The sequence below is a fragment of the Ambystoma mexicanum genome, chromosome 1p, assembly GCF_040938575.1.
Source record: "Ambystoma mexicanum isolate Mex_15411 chromosome 1p, UKY_AmexF1_1, whole genome shotgun sequence".
In the NCBI taxonomy this organism is placed as follows: Eukaryota; Metazoa; Chordata; class Amphibia; order Caudata; family Ambystomatidae; genus Ambystoma; species Ambystoma mexicanum.
The window spans coordinates 133386303-133403480 of NC_090921.1; the positions used below are offsets into that span (position 1 = coordinate 133386303).

General features: G+C 43.2%; 1 protein-coding gene across 3 annotated transcripts in view; it reads left to right on the forward strand.

The window, feature by feature from the left end:
* Window positions 1-17178, forward strand: part of AGFG2 (ArfGAP with FG repeats 2) — a 1592250-nt gene that overhangs the window by 776718 nt on the left and 798354 nt on the right. For all 3 annotated transcript variants that reach the window (XM_069644975.1, XM_069644984.1, XM_069644992.1), the window contains one exon: window positions 13087-13233. In XM_069644975.1, coding sequence (XP_069501076.1) covers window positions 13087-13233 — 147 coding nt within the window. The remainder of the gene's footprint in view (window positions 1-13086; window positions 13234-17178) is intronic.

Genomic DNA, 17178 nt, shown 5'->3' on the forward strand with positions numbered 1-17178 from the left:
CCACTCCTCTGATGAGGAAGTTGCTCAACGAGATGCACAGGGCATCGACAACACTCATCCTAGTTGCTCCCATGTGGGCGAGACAACCGTGGTTCCCGCTGGTGGTTCTTGTTGGTTCGATGAACTTGGCTGCATGGCTCCTGAAGTCATAGTTTGGCCATCTCAATCTATCAGAGATGCATGGATATCCTAAAGGAATCCAGGAAACCAAACACAAGACACTGTTACTTTAATAAACGGAAGATATTTGTTATTTGGTGCCAGAATAGACACATCAACCCAGTTAATTTTACTCCTTCCATATTGTCACCTACATGCTCCACCTGCTGGACGCAGGGTTGGTATTTAATTCACTCAAGGCACACCTGGCCGCGTTATCAGCCTACACCACCTCCAATAACAAGGTATTGTGGTGGAAAGTACCAGTGGTTAAAGCATTTATGGAAGGGGTAAAGAGACTCCACCCTCCAATTTCGAACCCACCACCAGGATGGGACCTTAATGTGGTGCTTGCTAAACTCATGGGCCCCCCCTTTGAACCCATGCATAAAGCTTGTCTCAAACACCTGACCTATAAAACTGCCTTCTTAGTAGTCATTATATCCATAAGAAGGGTCCGTGAGATTCAGGCTCTGTCAGTGCAGGATCCTTTCTTTACTGTTCATAAGGATAAACTGGTTCTACAAACTCATCCTAGGTTCTCACCTAAGTTCATTTCAAAATTCCACGTTAACCAGTCCATTGAGCTACCGGCCTTCTTCCAAGAACCCAAAAGCTCTGCTGAGGTGAAACTACACACGCTAGATGTGCGAAGAGCAGTCCTCTACTATGTAGACAAGACCACACCGCTGAGAAAGACAGACCAACTGTTCGTCTCCGTAGCTACAGGCAGAGAGGGAGATCGCATCTCTAAAGGTGCCATCTCAAAATGGATAGTAAACTGTATCCAGTTGTGCTACTCCCTTTCTGAGAAAACTCTGCCGTTTACGCCAAGAGCCCACTCTACAAGAGGCACTGGGGCCACTCTGGCTTTCATTGCAAATGTACCCTTTGACACCATTTGCATAGCAGCTACATGGAGCTCTATTCACACATTTACTCAGTACTACTGCATTGACACTCATTCCAAGATAGATACTCAAGTGGGACAAGCGGTTCTAAGACATCTGTTCGCTCATGACCCTTCTCACACCCCACCTCCTTCTAACACTGCTCGATCTAAGCAGATTCTACAAGCCTCAGAAGGGATACATTACTCACCGTAATCATATTTCTGATGCTTGTATCTGTGTAACGCTCACCTGGTTCCCACGGAGGCGCGGCGTCGAAGGCGCAGAACTCTGAAGATGGACAGGAAGGGCCCCTCTATTCTGGCTTCCCTGGCTCGTTGGATACCCTCCTGTGCGTGAAAAGGGAGTATTACCAACTTTGGAACAATGCTCAAGCCTCCCACTCCCTTCCAACCCTCCACGATACCTCCTCCACGATTCCCCGTGAAGCCTCACCTTAGGGTTTGGAAGGATGAGCTCTCCATCCTGCTTCTGATGCAGGGGCGCGTTGAAACCCAGTTACTTCACTGGATTGAGGATTGATGGGAGTTCAGGTAAGCTTGACTGTTCAGGTAAGGCGCTGTAAAAGTTCTGTTCAAAAGTTCAAGCTTAATAATAATGTTTGTTGTCTAATTGCAGCAAGCGCTAATGCTTATGTCTTTTTCCCCTTAGGGGCCGGGGTTCGGAGTGCCGGAGATATGGCGCCGACCCGAAGTGAAACAGTTCTGGATGAGCACTCGGGTAATGTCTTTGCATTCGCTCATTCAATGTCTTTGTCTTTTTTCCCCATAGGGGCCGGGGTCCGGAGATGCCAGGAAGCGGCAGGACCCGAAATGCAGTGGGAATAATCCAACAGGTAAGACTTAAAAGGAAACTGAGCTTTCCTTATTCCTTTTCTCCCTCTCACCTTTGTTCTTGTCTTTTTTCCTCTAGGTGCCGGGGTGTAGCTGAATCCGGAAGATCGCTGCTGAAGATGGAAGCGCCTTGCAAAGGTGAGTAAAATGCAGCGTTGCAGCGATCGAAACGAAATGCCTTTAAAATGATGTCTTCCTTTTCAGGGCCGTTGGAGAAATGAATCTGGGATGCAGATTTAGCAGGTAAGGGCTTTTCTTCTCCTATTCTCTTCCTTTCTCCCCTTGCAGGTGTTCCAGGGTGCTGGCAGGCGTGGCTGAAGTCAGGATGCAGGAGCTGACACGGTGAGCGTCCAGCTGCTAGGTGCAGAACAACGCGAAGCATGTGTGGCTGTTCGGGTGGGGTTTAAATAGCCTTGGAAGAAGTTCCTGGTATGTATCCTTCCACCAATCAGTTATGTATCCTTCCCCGACCACACCCGGGTGGTGAAGTAGTCCTATAGGTTAAGTAGTCCCATTCAGGCCTCAAGAGGGCCTGGATGAAGCAGCAAGGTCTGCATCAGGTAAGTGTGCACCCAAGCACTTAAACACATATCCTCTTCTATGAGCCTGGCGCCTAAGGCGCCAGGACTGGGGTCCGCTATGAGCCTGGCGCCTAAGGCGCCAGGACTGAGTCCAAAGGGCCCCGACTTGGGCCCGCTGAGACTTCCCTGGGGAAAATGATGTCTGCCTCTGGGGTTGCTGGGCCCGACCTGGCTCCTTAGAGGTAGGCATCATGACAATCTGCTTAGATTCACATGCGCCTGCCCTTCCTCCCCATTGAGAGAAGGCGCATGGATGCTTGTAGTCTTATCTATCTGCTTGGATAATCTGTACTTGCGCTACTCCTCATGTCAGAAGAAATACAATCTGAGGATCCTACACACGTGAGCGATCATGGGTACAGTGGACGTCACACTAGGGATAGTATTACTGGCACGCCCTATGTCGACACCCATTTTCGAGTTTCGGAAAACAAACTGTAATACTCCACAGCTTACACTAGATGTCGGCCTATGCACAGCATGTGAATCTAAGCAGATGCAAGCATCAGAAATACGATTACGGTGAGTAATGTGTCATATATATCCCCCTCCCCCACCGGCTATATATTACACAGCCACACTAGTGGCTGTGTAGTTATGGTTAAGTTGCTAATCCCATAGAAAGAGCACTTTTTGGGCGGCTTATAACTTCACTCCACCTGGACTGCAAAGTTTGGTGAGGTTTGGTCTAGGGGGGAAATGATAGGGAGGGTCCCAAAACATTTTTTTCCCATAGACTGAATGGAGGGAAAAATGTTTGCGCATGCCTACAGCCCAAACCGCTGCACGGATTTTCACCAAATTTGCAGCAGGAGCAGCCGCTTGGTCCCGAAAGCGTGCTTTGTAAATTTGGTGAAAATCCATCCAGTAGTTTTTAAAAAAATTATCAAAAAGTAGGTCTAAAAAAATTAGTGATATCTCTGTTTGCTCCACGGGCAAGATATCGATTGGCTAATCGGTCGCGCCATGATTGGATGGTGAAGAGCGTGAAGTGCGTCAGATTGTTCCGATGCGCCCGCCATTTTGGATCCGTGTTTTGGTGTCCGCGGACGTCGCCGCAAAAACATTAAAAAACACAACATTGCACTTGTTAAACTTATCAAATACTGTCTGGGGAGGTGAGGGTTGATGAGGATGGGATGGTATATGTCTGGGGAGGTGAGGGTTGATGAGGATGGGATGGTATATGGCAGCAAGAAGCAAAAAACAGGTGTGTTTTTGTCATGAAAGTCATACGGTACATTTGGAGGTGTTCCACAATATTATGTGCGTAAAGTACGGGCGAAGGACTAATATGTCTGTGTTTAAAATGTATTTTAAATAATGGAGTCGGACTGCCGACCCCTAGAGTCTGGCATCTGAGGCAGCCACCTGCAGTGTCTGATGGAAAGAGCGGCCCTGCACGTGTATGAGAATACCAGTTCTCATGGATGCAGTGAGCCATGTTGTTGCAAAGTGAGAATGTATTTAGATTCTGAGTGAAGGTCACCAGCTTTGAATTTTTGGTTGCGAGCTAAGGAAGCCTGCGCATGGGACACACAGTATTAGGTTCAATTATTTTTTGACCTTGAGAGAAAGGGACCATTCCGTAAGGAATGCAATGAGAGGAGGTTTGTAATAATTAACATTTGATAAGGTTATGCATTCCAAAAATGTGTAAGGAACATGTCAATTCAGTTCATGAAGAATCTTTAGTGCGAGCGCAGTGAGCGTTACGGTCTGACTTACGCCAAGAGAATGGAAATGGTGAATATAATGTAAGTTTGATTTTGACGAGCATTAACTTATAATTATCTGACGATTCATTTTGGGTTATATTCTATTTGTTTGTTCTGTGTTGCTTATTGCAATGTAACGCGAGTACTATCTTTGTGTGTCGTCTTTTTTACGTGGTTATGGGGGGGTGCAGCATCGAGGTGCATGTAGAGCACCACTAGGTTCATCCAGGTTCAACGCTAATATTTCATTAAAATGTCATGTATGACCATATTGAATTGTGTATCAGTTTCCATGTTGTTTTCTCTTTGTTGAGAGTGTTTGATGTGTGTGCTAATTGTTGGTTTAAATTCTATGCCGAATTAGTCAATAGATACATTGTATTAAATGTTTGGGTATTGATGCACATTTTCTGTTATGTTTTCGAAATAGCTACATCCTGCCTTTCTGCGATTGTCATAGATTCCAGATACCAACTGACAGATTTTTTAATCCGCAGCTGCACATAGTTGTCAACGGCTGGATCACAGTGACTGTTTTTTGGGACGACCGCCCAGGGCCAATGTGCCCGTACGCTGTACTAGCGATTAGGAGTAACATAACATCCTTTGGCTACGCTGAAGAGGAACGTCACCGAGAAAGGTGTAGAATATCACTAGGGTTGGTGATGTGAGGGTCAGGACGCGGGTCATATGATTTAGTGACTTCAGGGCAGTTTACCTTAGGCAGATGCAGCAATGGATAAGAATAGCACAAGATGGAAGTGCCCTGCTGCCAGATTTCATGTTTTTAAAAGAGGAAAAATGAGGTAAGGTGAATTGGAAATGTTTGCGATAGATCAACGTATGTATAAAAATACATGCCCGAACTCTCGGGACAATAATATTTTCTGAGCATTGCACTTGTGAAACTTATGAAATAATGTTTGAGGAGTTGAGGGGTCATGATGATGGGTGGGATATTTCTGATGTGATTTCGAATGAGTTTACAAAGTTTGCTGGGATTTTTTGCAGAGATTATATGACAATTGTATGTGCATTCATTTGACAGTTTTGAAAAAATAAAACGTGGGTGGATTTCCAGCAAGCTTGCGTAAGGCGCATTGGCAAGGATCTAAAAGCATGGTTTTGCAAATGTGGCAGTGTTTTCTTATTTGACAAGTGTCATAATGTAGTTAAAAAAAAAAAATAGCCATATAGCTTTAGTGACTGAGGGGTAGGCTGTAGCAATGGGCAGCGGCCAGAATGTCCGGGTCGTGGAATAAGGTCATGATCAGGACAATGTGTCTACTGGCCATGACCAGAAGGGAAAAATCATAGGATTAAAGTGGCCATGTCCACCTGGGACTGGCTTTGTGGTAAAGTTATTCGAAATTAGGATAGATTTGAAAGGGAAGAAAAATGTGCTTGTGTTAATATGGTCATAGGGTTTTCTTTTTGCCTTCTGCAGGCTGCCAAGGAAAGCGAAGAGGGGCCCTGTATGGAACCCCTGCCTTCCCTTTCCATGGTGGCCATCTTGGAAAAGGATCCTGTAGGATGAAAAAGATCCTGTAGGATGAAAAATCCTTTTTTAGTACCACGGGTTACCGCTTTGGGAACCTAGGCTGCTAGTGGCCTTCATCCCCCATTTCAGGGGCTGGAATGGGGGGGTAAATGGTCCAGAGACCTCGTTATCCACCCTCGCTTCGCTTGGGCTGATAACTTGGGCTGCTGGGCTGGTATCCACCGTTCCAATCCCTGGAACGGAGGATGAACGCCCCAATATTTCCATTAGCATAACACAAAATGGAAATGTTGAAAAAGCTTATTGAGTATATGTACCTTACTAAGATGTAGTCTATGCAGTTTTATTTTAGTTCTATTTTTTATCTGTGAAAGGTGGTTCCTAAAGGAACATTTATTTTGTTTTTGGATTGATTTTTTTTTTGGCAGGAGAGCTTAGAACGAAAGGTGGGGAGGGAAATGAGGGAAGAGGCACCAAATACTAATATGGAGGGGCAGGTGGACAGGGGAAAATGTTGCGTGTGTGTTATTCTAAGGTAGGGGGCAGTGTTTCTCATGCTCCTTGATTACAGCAATGGTGGTGTCTCTTGGGGAGGAGGGATGGCCTTAGCTGATGCCATTTTAAGATAAATAGCAGTTTTGCTAAAAGTATGTACTGTGTACTAGGTTGTTAATGGATGAGTAGGAATAGGTGTTGGAGCTGGGCAAGGGAAATTTTGAAGTTGAAAGTTCCTAGATCAGCAGAAAATGCAATTCCAAACTGTCCGCGAAGCACAGATTTTATTGTGAAGTGCTTACGGGTTCTCAGACACGTCATCATGCTGCGCACCAGCATATGGTCATGTGGCACTCTCTGGAAGGTCTGCAATGAAGTAAGATGTTCGTAGACATTATGGTTAAGTTGCACTAATAAAAACCTATGAAATTCAATGAAAAAACTTTAAGGGGACGTTATGGTTCCAAGTAAAACCGAAAAAACCCTGAAATTCGCCAGTTATGGTAAGCTAAGCAACCATAACTCGCGCCACCAACGTGCACTGCTAAGACTAACACCCAGGACATCAAAGATGACATCACATCTTTTGTGTGTATATATATATGTATATATATATATATATATATATATTTATTTTGACGACAGGATCGATCAGTAGCAGTGCACACTGGTATGACCTTACCCCGAAAGAAAAAGGGAAAGTCACTCATTCATAATGCCAGCTGAACAGCCATCCACCTCTTACAATTTGCAAAATTAAAGACTTAAACCCTCATAAAGCAAATATACAGTACGGCAATAGAAGAAACAGTCCACCCCAGTAAACACATACACATGACCAATTTTTCCTAATTTGCATCCCATCGGGGATATGGGATGTTTTAACACTAAATGAGTAGAATATACTATCTCCCCGAGGGTCATATCATTTACATTCTTCAGGTATGATTTTCAATTAGCGCCAAAGTTGATGATAAAAAGGAGTACAAGATGGTATCCCAGAAGGTCATGGTCATATGGAATTGTGGCTTCGAGCATAACGTGGGACTAATATATTTTAAAAAATCCTGCTATTTATGGCAATCTTGGAATATTTCATCTGCCAGTGTCTCTTAAATATCTTGGTTCAGCCACTCATTACGTGGAACTTCAAGTTTGCATCAGCAATGATTTTGCCCACCCCACATTGTCTGGAGCGCCTCAGCACCACAGGTCGCCAGTTGCAGCACCAAAAGACTGGTAGATTAGCTCCAATAATCATCATAGGTGGGTTGAGGGTCTACCCAGAATTTGGAGGGACGATGTATAACTGAATAGCAAGACGAAGATCGTCTTGTAAATATAGCATACAGGTTTACACAGGATAGCTGTTACACCAAATTCAAGCTGGAGACCCCGTCCCAGAGCTCCAACAGTCCAGTGTCACCAATTGATGTGATGTGCTTACCACACCACACCGCTGGTCACATGCAGTTTTAGAGACCCCTAATTCAGTCAGCAGTACCTTAAGCCCGAAACTGTCTTTGCTGGGAGTCCCTGAAGTCGGCGTTGAGTGGTTGTAGTGTGGTATGTCATGACACTTAAAGGAAGAGATGGTGAGCGCGCTGCTGACAGCGCTCAATTAACATCATATCTGTCTTGAGCGGTGTCTGTGGAGTTGAATGCAAAGTAGAATAGTGTGGTGAACGGAGGACCATGGGCCTGATCCGGATACCTCCGCACCATTGGCGAGATCCGGGCTTATAAGTTTGCATATTACGGCGGATAAGCAGACTATTATGGAGAATGTAGGGTAAACAGAGCCTCTATTGTTTCAATCCCCTCGCCAGCCACATCACACTAAAAGCAATTTTCAGCTAATTTGGGCAGACTTAATTTCAGTATGGCGAGAGGTGGTAGCGGAGTAATGGGAGAGAGAAAAGAGAAGCCGGAGGTGAGGTGAGGGAAGGAGGTGGTGTATTGCGTGATTCAATCAATTACTTAATCGCACCTCTCCAATTGACCATCCTCGCCGTATCCATGCCTGTTGGTCTCGGCTTCAATTAAGGAAGTCAAGCGAAGGTCATTCCCGAATTCTGCGCCTCACTTATTTCATATTTTCCATCTGGAGACTTGCCAGCAAAACATTTCCGGCAATTAACATCTGCGTTCTTTTTTTTTTTTTTTGTTTATTTTCCACAAGGATATTAAAGAAAAGCACCATCAACATAGTTTCAAAACATGCAGTAATACTCCAAACAACTGGCTTTTCCAATGATTTATCCGAGTGCTGCAAATACATCATATTTTATACTCGCAACAAGTGATGAAACACAAAATAAAACCTATTCAGGCACTCAAATCCTGGGCATCTTCAGGTTAAGTTCTTGGTTTTCTAGGTGGTGGCCTGTCATCCCTTCCTGGCTGCAAGACATTTAAAAAATCAATGGCTTGTATATGATCAGTTTATTTTGAAGCTGGATAAACCATGTAATGAGAAAGGTGCTTCTGTCTTGCCAAACGTTTTGCTTCCGTAAAATACCTTCTCTGTCATGCTATATCCTTGCTGTAATCATTAAAGAGCATAATCCTATGACTTTATGACATCTCAACTCTCCTAATTCTTTAGCTTTTTTACATTTTTTTAAGAAGTGACTCTTTAACAGGGAACCTGAGCAATTTCACCAAGAAGGCTCTGAGGGGTGCTCCAATTACTGGTTTGGGGGCTTACGAGCAAAGTGATCTTTGAATCTCCAGTTGGAGGAGGAAGTTTCAAAAGTTTAGGCAAAGTCTTTTGCAGGAACTCCACTGGGCGACCACCCTCAATATCTTCAGGAAAACCGGTAATCCTTATGTTAGAGCGTCTAGAATAATGTTCTTGTTCACAGATCATTTTCTTGGCATCATCCAAACGTAGGGTCAGGTGTGGAATCTTGTCTTCAAGTGCATGTAGGTGATCTTCAGAGTTGGAGACCCTGCAGTGCGCTTTTGGACTAAAGTTTGGTCATTTTTAATTTCTAGAAAAGTTTCTTTAATCTTTCCAATGGATAAAACAACACTGTCCATGATCTTTGTGAGGTAATCTTCAGCAGATTGACCTTCAGCTCGATTGGCCATCAGTCCGTCTTCCTTGATACTTTTTGAGGGGTGGGTACCAATTTCAGGTGGCTCAGATGGTTCCTGATCCTGCCTAGTTCTTCTGGAGTAAGGGGGATCTGGCATCTCAATGGAGTATTGGTCTGTCATCTTCAATAAAGGATCTTCAGGGCAGTAGCAGAGCTCTCAAGCAGCCATCTCCTTCGGCTGTCAGTTCTAGAATCTTTTTTTTTTTCAACAATACATTTCCCTTTGAAAAGTCTTTTTGTAATCCAAAACCCTTCCTATGCTTGTCCATCTGTCACTTCCTGCCCCTTACTCCTTCTTTTCCTGCTCTTCAGCAAGATAAGTACCCTTTCTTACTTCCGAGCATGTATGTGGTTTCAAAAATGTGTAAAGTGGCATTTCTAGTAATATTAGAACTATCGATTGATGTTGTTATTCAAGCTTTATTGAGAGAATTTGCTTTGTGTATTTTGATGTACAGCGTTACTGTGTGAGCGCAACATTCAGTCAGCGCGTCACGCACGCTTATTCATTGGGAGCATCTCCAAACTGCGAACAAGTTGTGATTGAAGTGTTACATTCACAACCCGCTAGAACCAGACGGAGCTGGTGCATCACCACATGCACGCCTAGGGCTCTGTTCGGTTCAGCGGGACGGCCCCCACCCTTGGAGGGGCAGAGCAGAGTGTAGCCGTGTCGCACACAGGCTCTGACTCATTTTCCCCAGTATCTAGTCATAAGAGCACGAGCGCAACACAGCAGAGAAAGGAAGCCTTGCCCACTCTGCGATAAAGTTGAAAGAGCGAACCGGCATTGGAATACGCTCCAGCCAGAACGAGCTAAAAGGAAAGGGAGCAGCAAATATAAACGCTCCAGTAGTGTAGTGTAGAACACACAGCCAGCTCAGTAGACAGCCCAGAAGAGTCTACAACTCAGTAATAACCCAAGCCACAATGAAGGGAACCAGCGGACCAGCGGACGTGCATCTAAGCCTGCAGAGCAGGTTTCTGGCACACAGCACAATAAAACCTAGAAATGTCAGAATATGAATGGAGTGAGGGAGTATCAGGCGCAAGACCTAGCCCTGAGTTTTAAGGAGGTGTTAGGACGATCACTGGTCGATGCCGTGACAGAAGGGATTAAACCCATTGAAGAAAGGCTAGCTACCTTGGAAAGCCTCCTGGGACAGAAAGTGGTCAAGTAAACCCAACAAGGACGAACAGCCTTAAGGGAAGTAATAAGACCCGGAAGAGAGAACACTCTCCGACTCAACCAGGTCAACAATACGGAGCAGAAAAGAAGGCCCCAGATGCATCTGATGCGTTTAGTAAATTAAGAAACACGTTTCTGCAAAAATCAGCAGTTCCATGCCTCCTGACCCCCTCCCCAGGGGAAGACAATATTGGCACTACAGAGGCGGAGTCGCCAGAAGAGACAGCCTCATCCCAAGATGAGGATAAGTAGACCAGAGAAAGAACGACCAAGTCCTGCAGGGAGTAAAACTCTGGAAGGAGAAACACCTCGAAGTAGAAGAGGTGTTAGATGTCAGATATGTTTAACCCGGATGACATCCGGAATCCCAGATCCTCTGACTGGTAGCATTTGCTTAGGGTAGCGAAGTACATGGCGCAAAGAATTCATAAAGCTACTAGATCAGCACACTAGATTACGCATGAAAGCGGAATGCCCTCGGCCCGATCTAGCTGGAAAAGTAGCAGAAGCCCCAGAACTCGTCCTAAAGATGTTAGCATTCTTAACAAAAGCTTCCAAGGACCTGAGGAAAGGTATGGACAGGTCTTGCGGAAAGGGCTAGGGAAATGAGCGAAGAGATCGACCAGGACATCCGGACACACGGAAATCACATTGTCTTCTGTGTCTTGTATTTGGAAACCGTCCTTTCAATACTAAAACAAGTGTCCAGGTGTGTGCCCATCTTGTGCGAAGCTGTGCTTCACTGCTGTTTGTCCTTTGCTTCGACATTGTATGTCTGTGTAGGTGTATTCTTTCATGCAGTTCCTAGCACCTTTCAACTGCATATTTTCTTTGCAGGCATTCCTTTCATGGAATAAGGTACACAATATTGGACGATTTGCAGTTTTAAATAATTGCATTTATCGGTTCTCTAGGGCTATTACAGCAGATGTATGTAGTTGTATTGGCCGGTTTTTACTTTTCCCTAATATTGCATGGGTGTGTTTCAGGTCTAATTTGTTCTTGAGCCATTGGAAATGCACTTCTCGCCAGGGACTGTGCAAGATGCAGAGACTTGAGTTACTTGTCCCTTGTCCTTAGGTTGGAGCAAATGCATTGGTACCCGATTGTCTAGCTATAGATGACAGGCTTTTTTTGTGTCTCAGATGGAAACCTGTCTTTTGCAGGTGCTTATTCGGGGCAATGAGTTTTTTTTTTATACAGCTATTTCCAGCTGGCTATTCCTGCACATCATGGTCAATTTAATACACTGGTGAAAGCTGTTGATTGATTAATGGAATTGCTTATGAGTGTCTTACACTTCTGTCCAAATCATGTCATCTTATTCTAGTGCCCACGGCTGTTCCTTCGTTTTGTAGGAAGTGCTGTTCATTAAAATAAGTTGTGTGGGAGTAAGAATCCCTTGAGTTCCGTCCTGTAAAACACATTTTTCTTAGAGCAGTCCAGTCTTTTGTGCATTTCCAAACCTATATTTATGCAAGCTTTTAAGCTGTGAAATATTTCTAACACCGCTGTCTACAAGTCAACGGTTCTGTAGTGTAGATTTATATCCATTAGGGCAGCACTGCATTCCAGCCTTGAATGAAAAATCCTCATGACTTTTTTCCTTCTTCCTCATTTTTGATTTTTATAATCTGATCAAGATCTTTGTCACTATAAAGACAAATGCATTAATCTATCTTGGCATAATATTTTGAGTTAATCCAATTAAAGGTATCAAAACTTTAGAATAATGATTTAAAAGTAATACAATTACAGCAGGTGAAACAAACATTCTCCTAAAAAATGAACTAGAATGATTCAGAAGAAAAAAAGCAAGTGTTCAGAAAATCTTGCTCGATGGAGCTGAAAAATGAAGGCCCATCTGCGACTACATTTTGGGGCACTGTAGTAGTCTGGCTCTTGGGTATATTTCCATTTATCTGCCACTTTGCTTCTAATTTCTTTCTTTGTCTTTCATTCCTGGCAAATATTTATAATCTGTTTTAAAATTAATCCGGTTGCCTTTTTTTAGACTTTGAGTTTAATTCTTAATTGGTGGAAAATAGACACAATTCCTTCTCAACTGTGCATAAGTAATTAAAACTTTACTGTGCAGGATGACCTTTCCTCACTTATCTAACCTGAGTAAGCCCCTCCACCCTCAATTTCCTCCCTATTGTGTCGCAATTACTGTTGCATTCTAAATGTTGATTTCAATGTAGAATGGAATACGCTAAACTAGTTAAAATCTTTCAAAGTTTGGATGATGTTTTATTAGACTGTAATAGCTTGACCACTTGTCGCTCTTTGTTTTCCATTCCCCTTTACTTCCACTTCTTGTTTCTCTCTTTGCCCCACCTGCTTTGGTGTGTGCACTCTGGAGTATTGTGTATACCTGTGGTGCCTTGTAAAACACTGAATAAGAAAAGAAGAAAAGCTATGTCTTAAAATAATTCCATGATGGGGAACTGCTTTAGAATTACAAATCACAAATTGCCTTCTCCTCTTTGTTAAAAAATGTGCATTTCCTGCTATTATATTCTGTCTGTAAACTACAGTTATAAAAAATAATTGGTTTTCGGATATATGCTGAAGTTTTTTTTGTTTTTCCAGGTCAGATGCCCGCACAGGCAGGGTTTGCAAACTTTGATGCCTTCAGTAACACCCCTGCTGTTGCTCCTACATTTGGTGGTCCGACGATGACGAACCCAGCCTCCTTCCATGGCCAACACCCAGCTGCAGGCCAACACCCAGCTGCAGGTAGGCTATCTCTTCTTTTAAGTTGCATGCTTTATATGGCTAATCCCAGTCTCCTTTTTGGAAGATCAATGTGGGATTGACGGACTGCATGGTGGCAGACAAGAACAGTCTTTTCGAAGACAAATATTCCCCGAGTTTATACGCTTTTGATTATTCCCTTACAAATTAAATATAGAAACCTAAATTCATATCTCATCCACAAATGAGCCTTATATTCTTTAATTTTGCATGTGTGCTGATGGATCTCAAGTATTAATATACATTATTTTATTATATTTTGAAAAGTGGCAATTAAGAACAGGAAAATGGTATACATGAGTATAATCCGCTGCGCCTCTTTAATAGAGCTGGAACTGAGATTGAAACTGCATGCATGCATGCATGCATGCATGCAATCATCGAGCTGCATGCATAAAGTACATACAGTTGAGGAGGTCCCGAATGAAAATGAATTGTACCCGCCTTCACCCCTACTTAGTAAGATGAACAGAATGGTGTTATGCCGGTATTGGGTAATATTATCCCCACCAATAATATCGCTATATATGGTCGTCGGGAACGGCCATAGGCGATATTAGTGGGGATCAGTTTGGGGGTAAATGGTTTTGGGGGTGTCCCTCACTCTCTTAAAAATAATATAAGGGTTGCAGGGGTGTCCCCATCCCCCCCTTGCAGGTTTAATGAGTTAATATTGCCGCAAAAATATGGCAACGTTCTTGTATGGCGATATTTATGCGGGGATATTAACACATGGGGCCGTTATGCGTACCTCAGCATCATCTGGGATAACTTGTACATCTCTGGCACAGTTCTGTGCTGCAGTCTTTGCAAAGGATCGACTGTAAATGAAATGCTATAACAAATATGGGTAATTTACTATTACCAGTCATTACATACTACTAAATTCTAAAGCTGTACCCTCACTAATTTATGGGTTAGAAATCCATCACTTCCTAGATAATTTAGATCTGAACCCCATTTAGGGATCCATCTGACAGAAATTTCTGTTCTTGCCTAAGTGTCCATTATTAGATTCAAGCTGGGGGTTGGGTTCACTAAACATGATTATTTGGAAAAGACCAATTGTGTACAGAAATCCTGGAATCTTTCCCCAATTCCCTTTTTGAAGATTTCCATGGTGTACATAAGTGTATAGTGAAATATGTGGTACTCTACAACTATGTTATTCAAAATCCGGTTCTACAAAAGAAACTCCGATAGCAATAGGATTGGTTGGTGTGACACAAAGCTCAAAATATAGTTATAATTACTTTGATCACCTTAAACAGTATTAAGTGAAAATGTCTCATTCTGTTTTTGGAGAAAAAAAAGGTTGCATTAGAAAGACCGCTCACAGCGGTCTTAACTAAATCAAACACCCCTTCCACAACCTAGTGTGCGCAGGGGGTGCCAGGCAGGGCCAGCCCGGAAGACGGGCACGGCTGAAACGATGTACGTGTTTTTGTTTTTGAGTGTCTGTGTGTATGTTGCAGTGTCTGTCTGGGAGTGTGTGTCTGTGATGGGAGAGGGGTTTGGGATGAAGTGTTTTGAAGAGAGCGGGCGGAGGAGCAAACCCTCTGTTTCAAGGAGAGAGGGGGGGATTGGACGAAGGGGGGCTGGTGTGGTGAACATTGTAATGTAATAGGCACATTATTGAACTTTAGGTGTTATAGATTGCGCAGTGATGTTGCGGAGTTTATTTTATGATATGTGTTTTTTTCCTGTGGTTCAACCATGAACACAATTTAGCAAAAAAAAGAATTTACTCTTCCTCTTAGGAGACTTGCTGTTTTTAGAAATTGGTGCAGAGAGAGGAAACATCCTTTTCACCAACTCTACCTGTGTCTAGGGAGCTATCGGTCCATAAAGCCTCTTGTGTGTCTGCCCATTATAATGGGAATGATACAGATCCTGAGTACCTTACTCAAGATTAGGCTCCTAGATGAGAGCTGGAGGAGCCTGGAGCCTGAAGTGATTTACACAATCCAAGAAAAATGCCATAAATTGCCCATACATTTCTAAAACCACCAGTAAAAATCCCCATGGTCTTTACCAAAAAGCATAGAATTGAGCATAAATGCTCCAAAAGGAGTAAATGTCAATGTCGGCATGAAGTCAGTTCGAATTGAGGTTGTGAGCTGTCTTGCTTCGGGTGTAAAAGTAAAAAATATTTCCCATACAGTTCAATCAAAGCCAAAGGTTCTGCTCAAAAGTCAGTCCTCTGGGGACTCAAAATCTCTCAAAAGCCAAACATTCTATTTAGAGGCTTTTAAAATCCAGCCAGGGAAAGAGGGACTTGACCCCTCCCCTCTGCTCCAGTGCTGCTCTCTCGCCTTCAGTCTGCCTCTTGTCTTCTTTGCCAGGTCCCGGTCTGCGCATAGAAAAATCTCCCTCTGCAAGACTCAAATGCTGCCCTCTTTATATTCTCTGGCCTCTCACTGTTGACGCCTATGCAGATCTATCTGTCAGCAGCTTGACGTTGGTCAGCAGCTTGAAGTTTGGTAAGCAAGCTCAATGAAGGTGCTCATCATCTTTCCTCGAGGAGACAAAAGATGGTTTGTGCTAAAATAAAGCTACCTGACAGCATAAGGCTCCACAGGAAGTTATGTTGTCTTTTGGTAATGTTGTAGTTCTTTCATATTGCTATCTCATTCTTTGTTTACTATTTATTGAATCACTTGGCGCTCATCCCAGAAAGCCTGGAGAGCAGTAATAGGATTGTTTACACCGAGTTTGGCACAGTGTTCTAATACTAAAGTCACTCTGTGCCTGTCGCAGACTCTCGAATGAAAACACTATTTTCTGTTCAATGTATGATTATGAACACTTTCTCTTAGCCTCACCTGAATGTAATGTGCATTTCTCAAGTTTACTAAATGTGAATCTGCATATGTGTCGAGGCTTGGGCCCATGGCTCAAATATGCTGCTTTAAGCATGGTTAGAAATGACATGTCAACCGTCTCCTTCCCTCCCCGACCCTCCAATGAGTTATAGAACAAGTTGTTCTAGTTAGGTATCGTAGGAATCGTGGAAATAAGAGTGAAGAGACAAAAGAGCATGTAAAACATTATGTAACACTTATTCGCTAAAAAGTGTTCACCCGGGAACTTCACTGGTTTTAAATACTAAAACATAAACATGTATCTTTTTGAGAAGAGCCAGCTGCAGCAGATACTGGTCAGCAGACAGTCTTCAGACGCGGATTAATCAGAGATGGGTGGATTTTCTTCACACGAAAAGATCTAAGCAGTTCTCATCTGTTAGTCAGGATACATTTTTGGTGCCTTGAACAAGTTCCTTGTTATTTGTTACAGTGAAATAAAAAGATGATCTGGATTCAGGTGAACCCAGTTATGAGGATATAAAACAAAGGTGTGATCCCTGAGCCTATGTTTCAAAGAAATTTGAAAGTCAAGAAAGTTGCACAACCACACTGCGCATTAAATTTGATCATAACTTCACAAATTGTATTTGCGCAGTGTGGTTGTTTAACTTTCTCGACTTTCAAATCTTTGTATTCCATGGGCAGAGGATCCAGTCTGACACCAACCCACAGCAGTTTCATTCTTTTGTAATTCATGTTCCTATGAAAACAGATATTTGATTCTCTTATAACCAGGTCATAGACCTGACAAGCGATTTAGGGTTCCAGTCTCATGCCCATAATGTTCTGTATATGTTTCCAAAGAAGTCCAAAATACTTACCAATGGATTGAAAGAAAAAATGGTATTTATCAGCCAGTTCGTAATTGATCCCAGGATGCAGCTCCCAATTATTGGTGTGGAGCTTTCCAGTAGGGCATGAACCTGTGGCCAGTCTGGTGTTCTCTCCACTAGGTCTTTGGCCAATTGCAGTGCCCTGGTTGATGCTTCAACAAAGGTTTCTGTGGTGCTAGTGATGTGCTTCTTCAAATCCAGGAGGTATGCCAGTCAAAGTGACAACA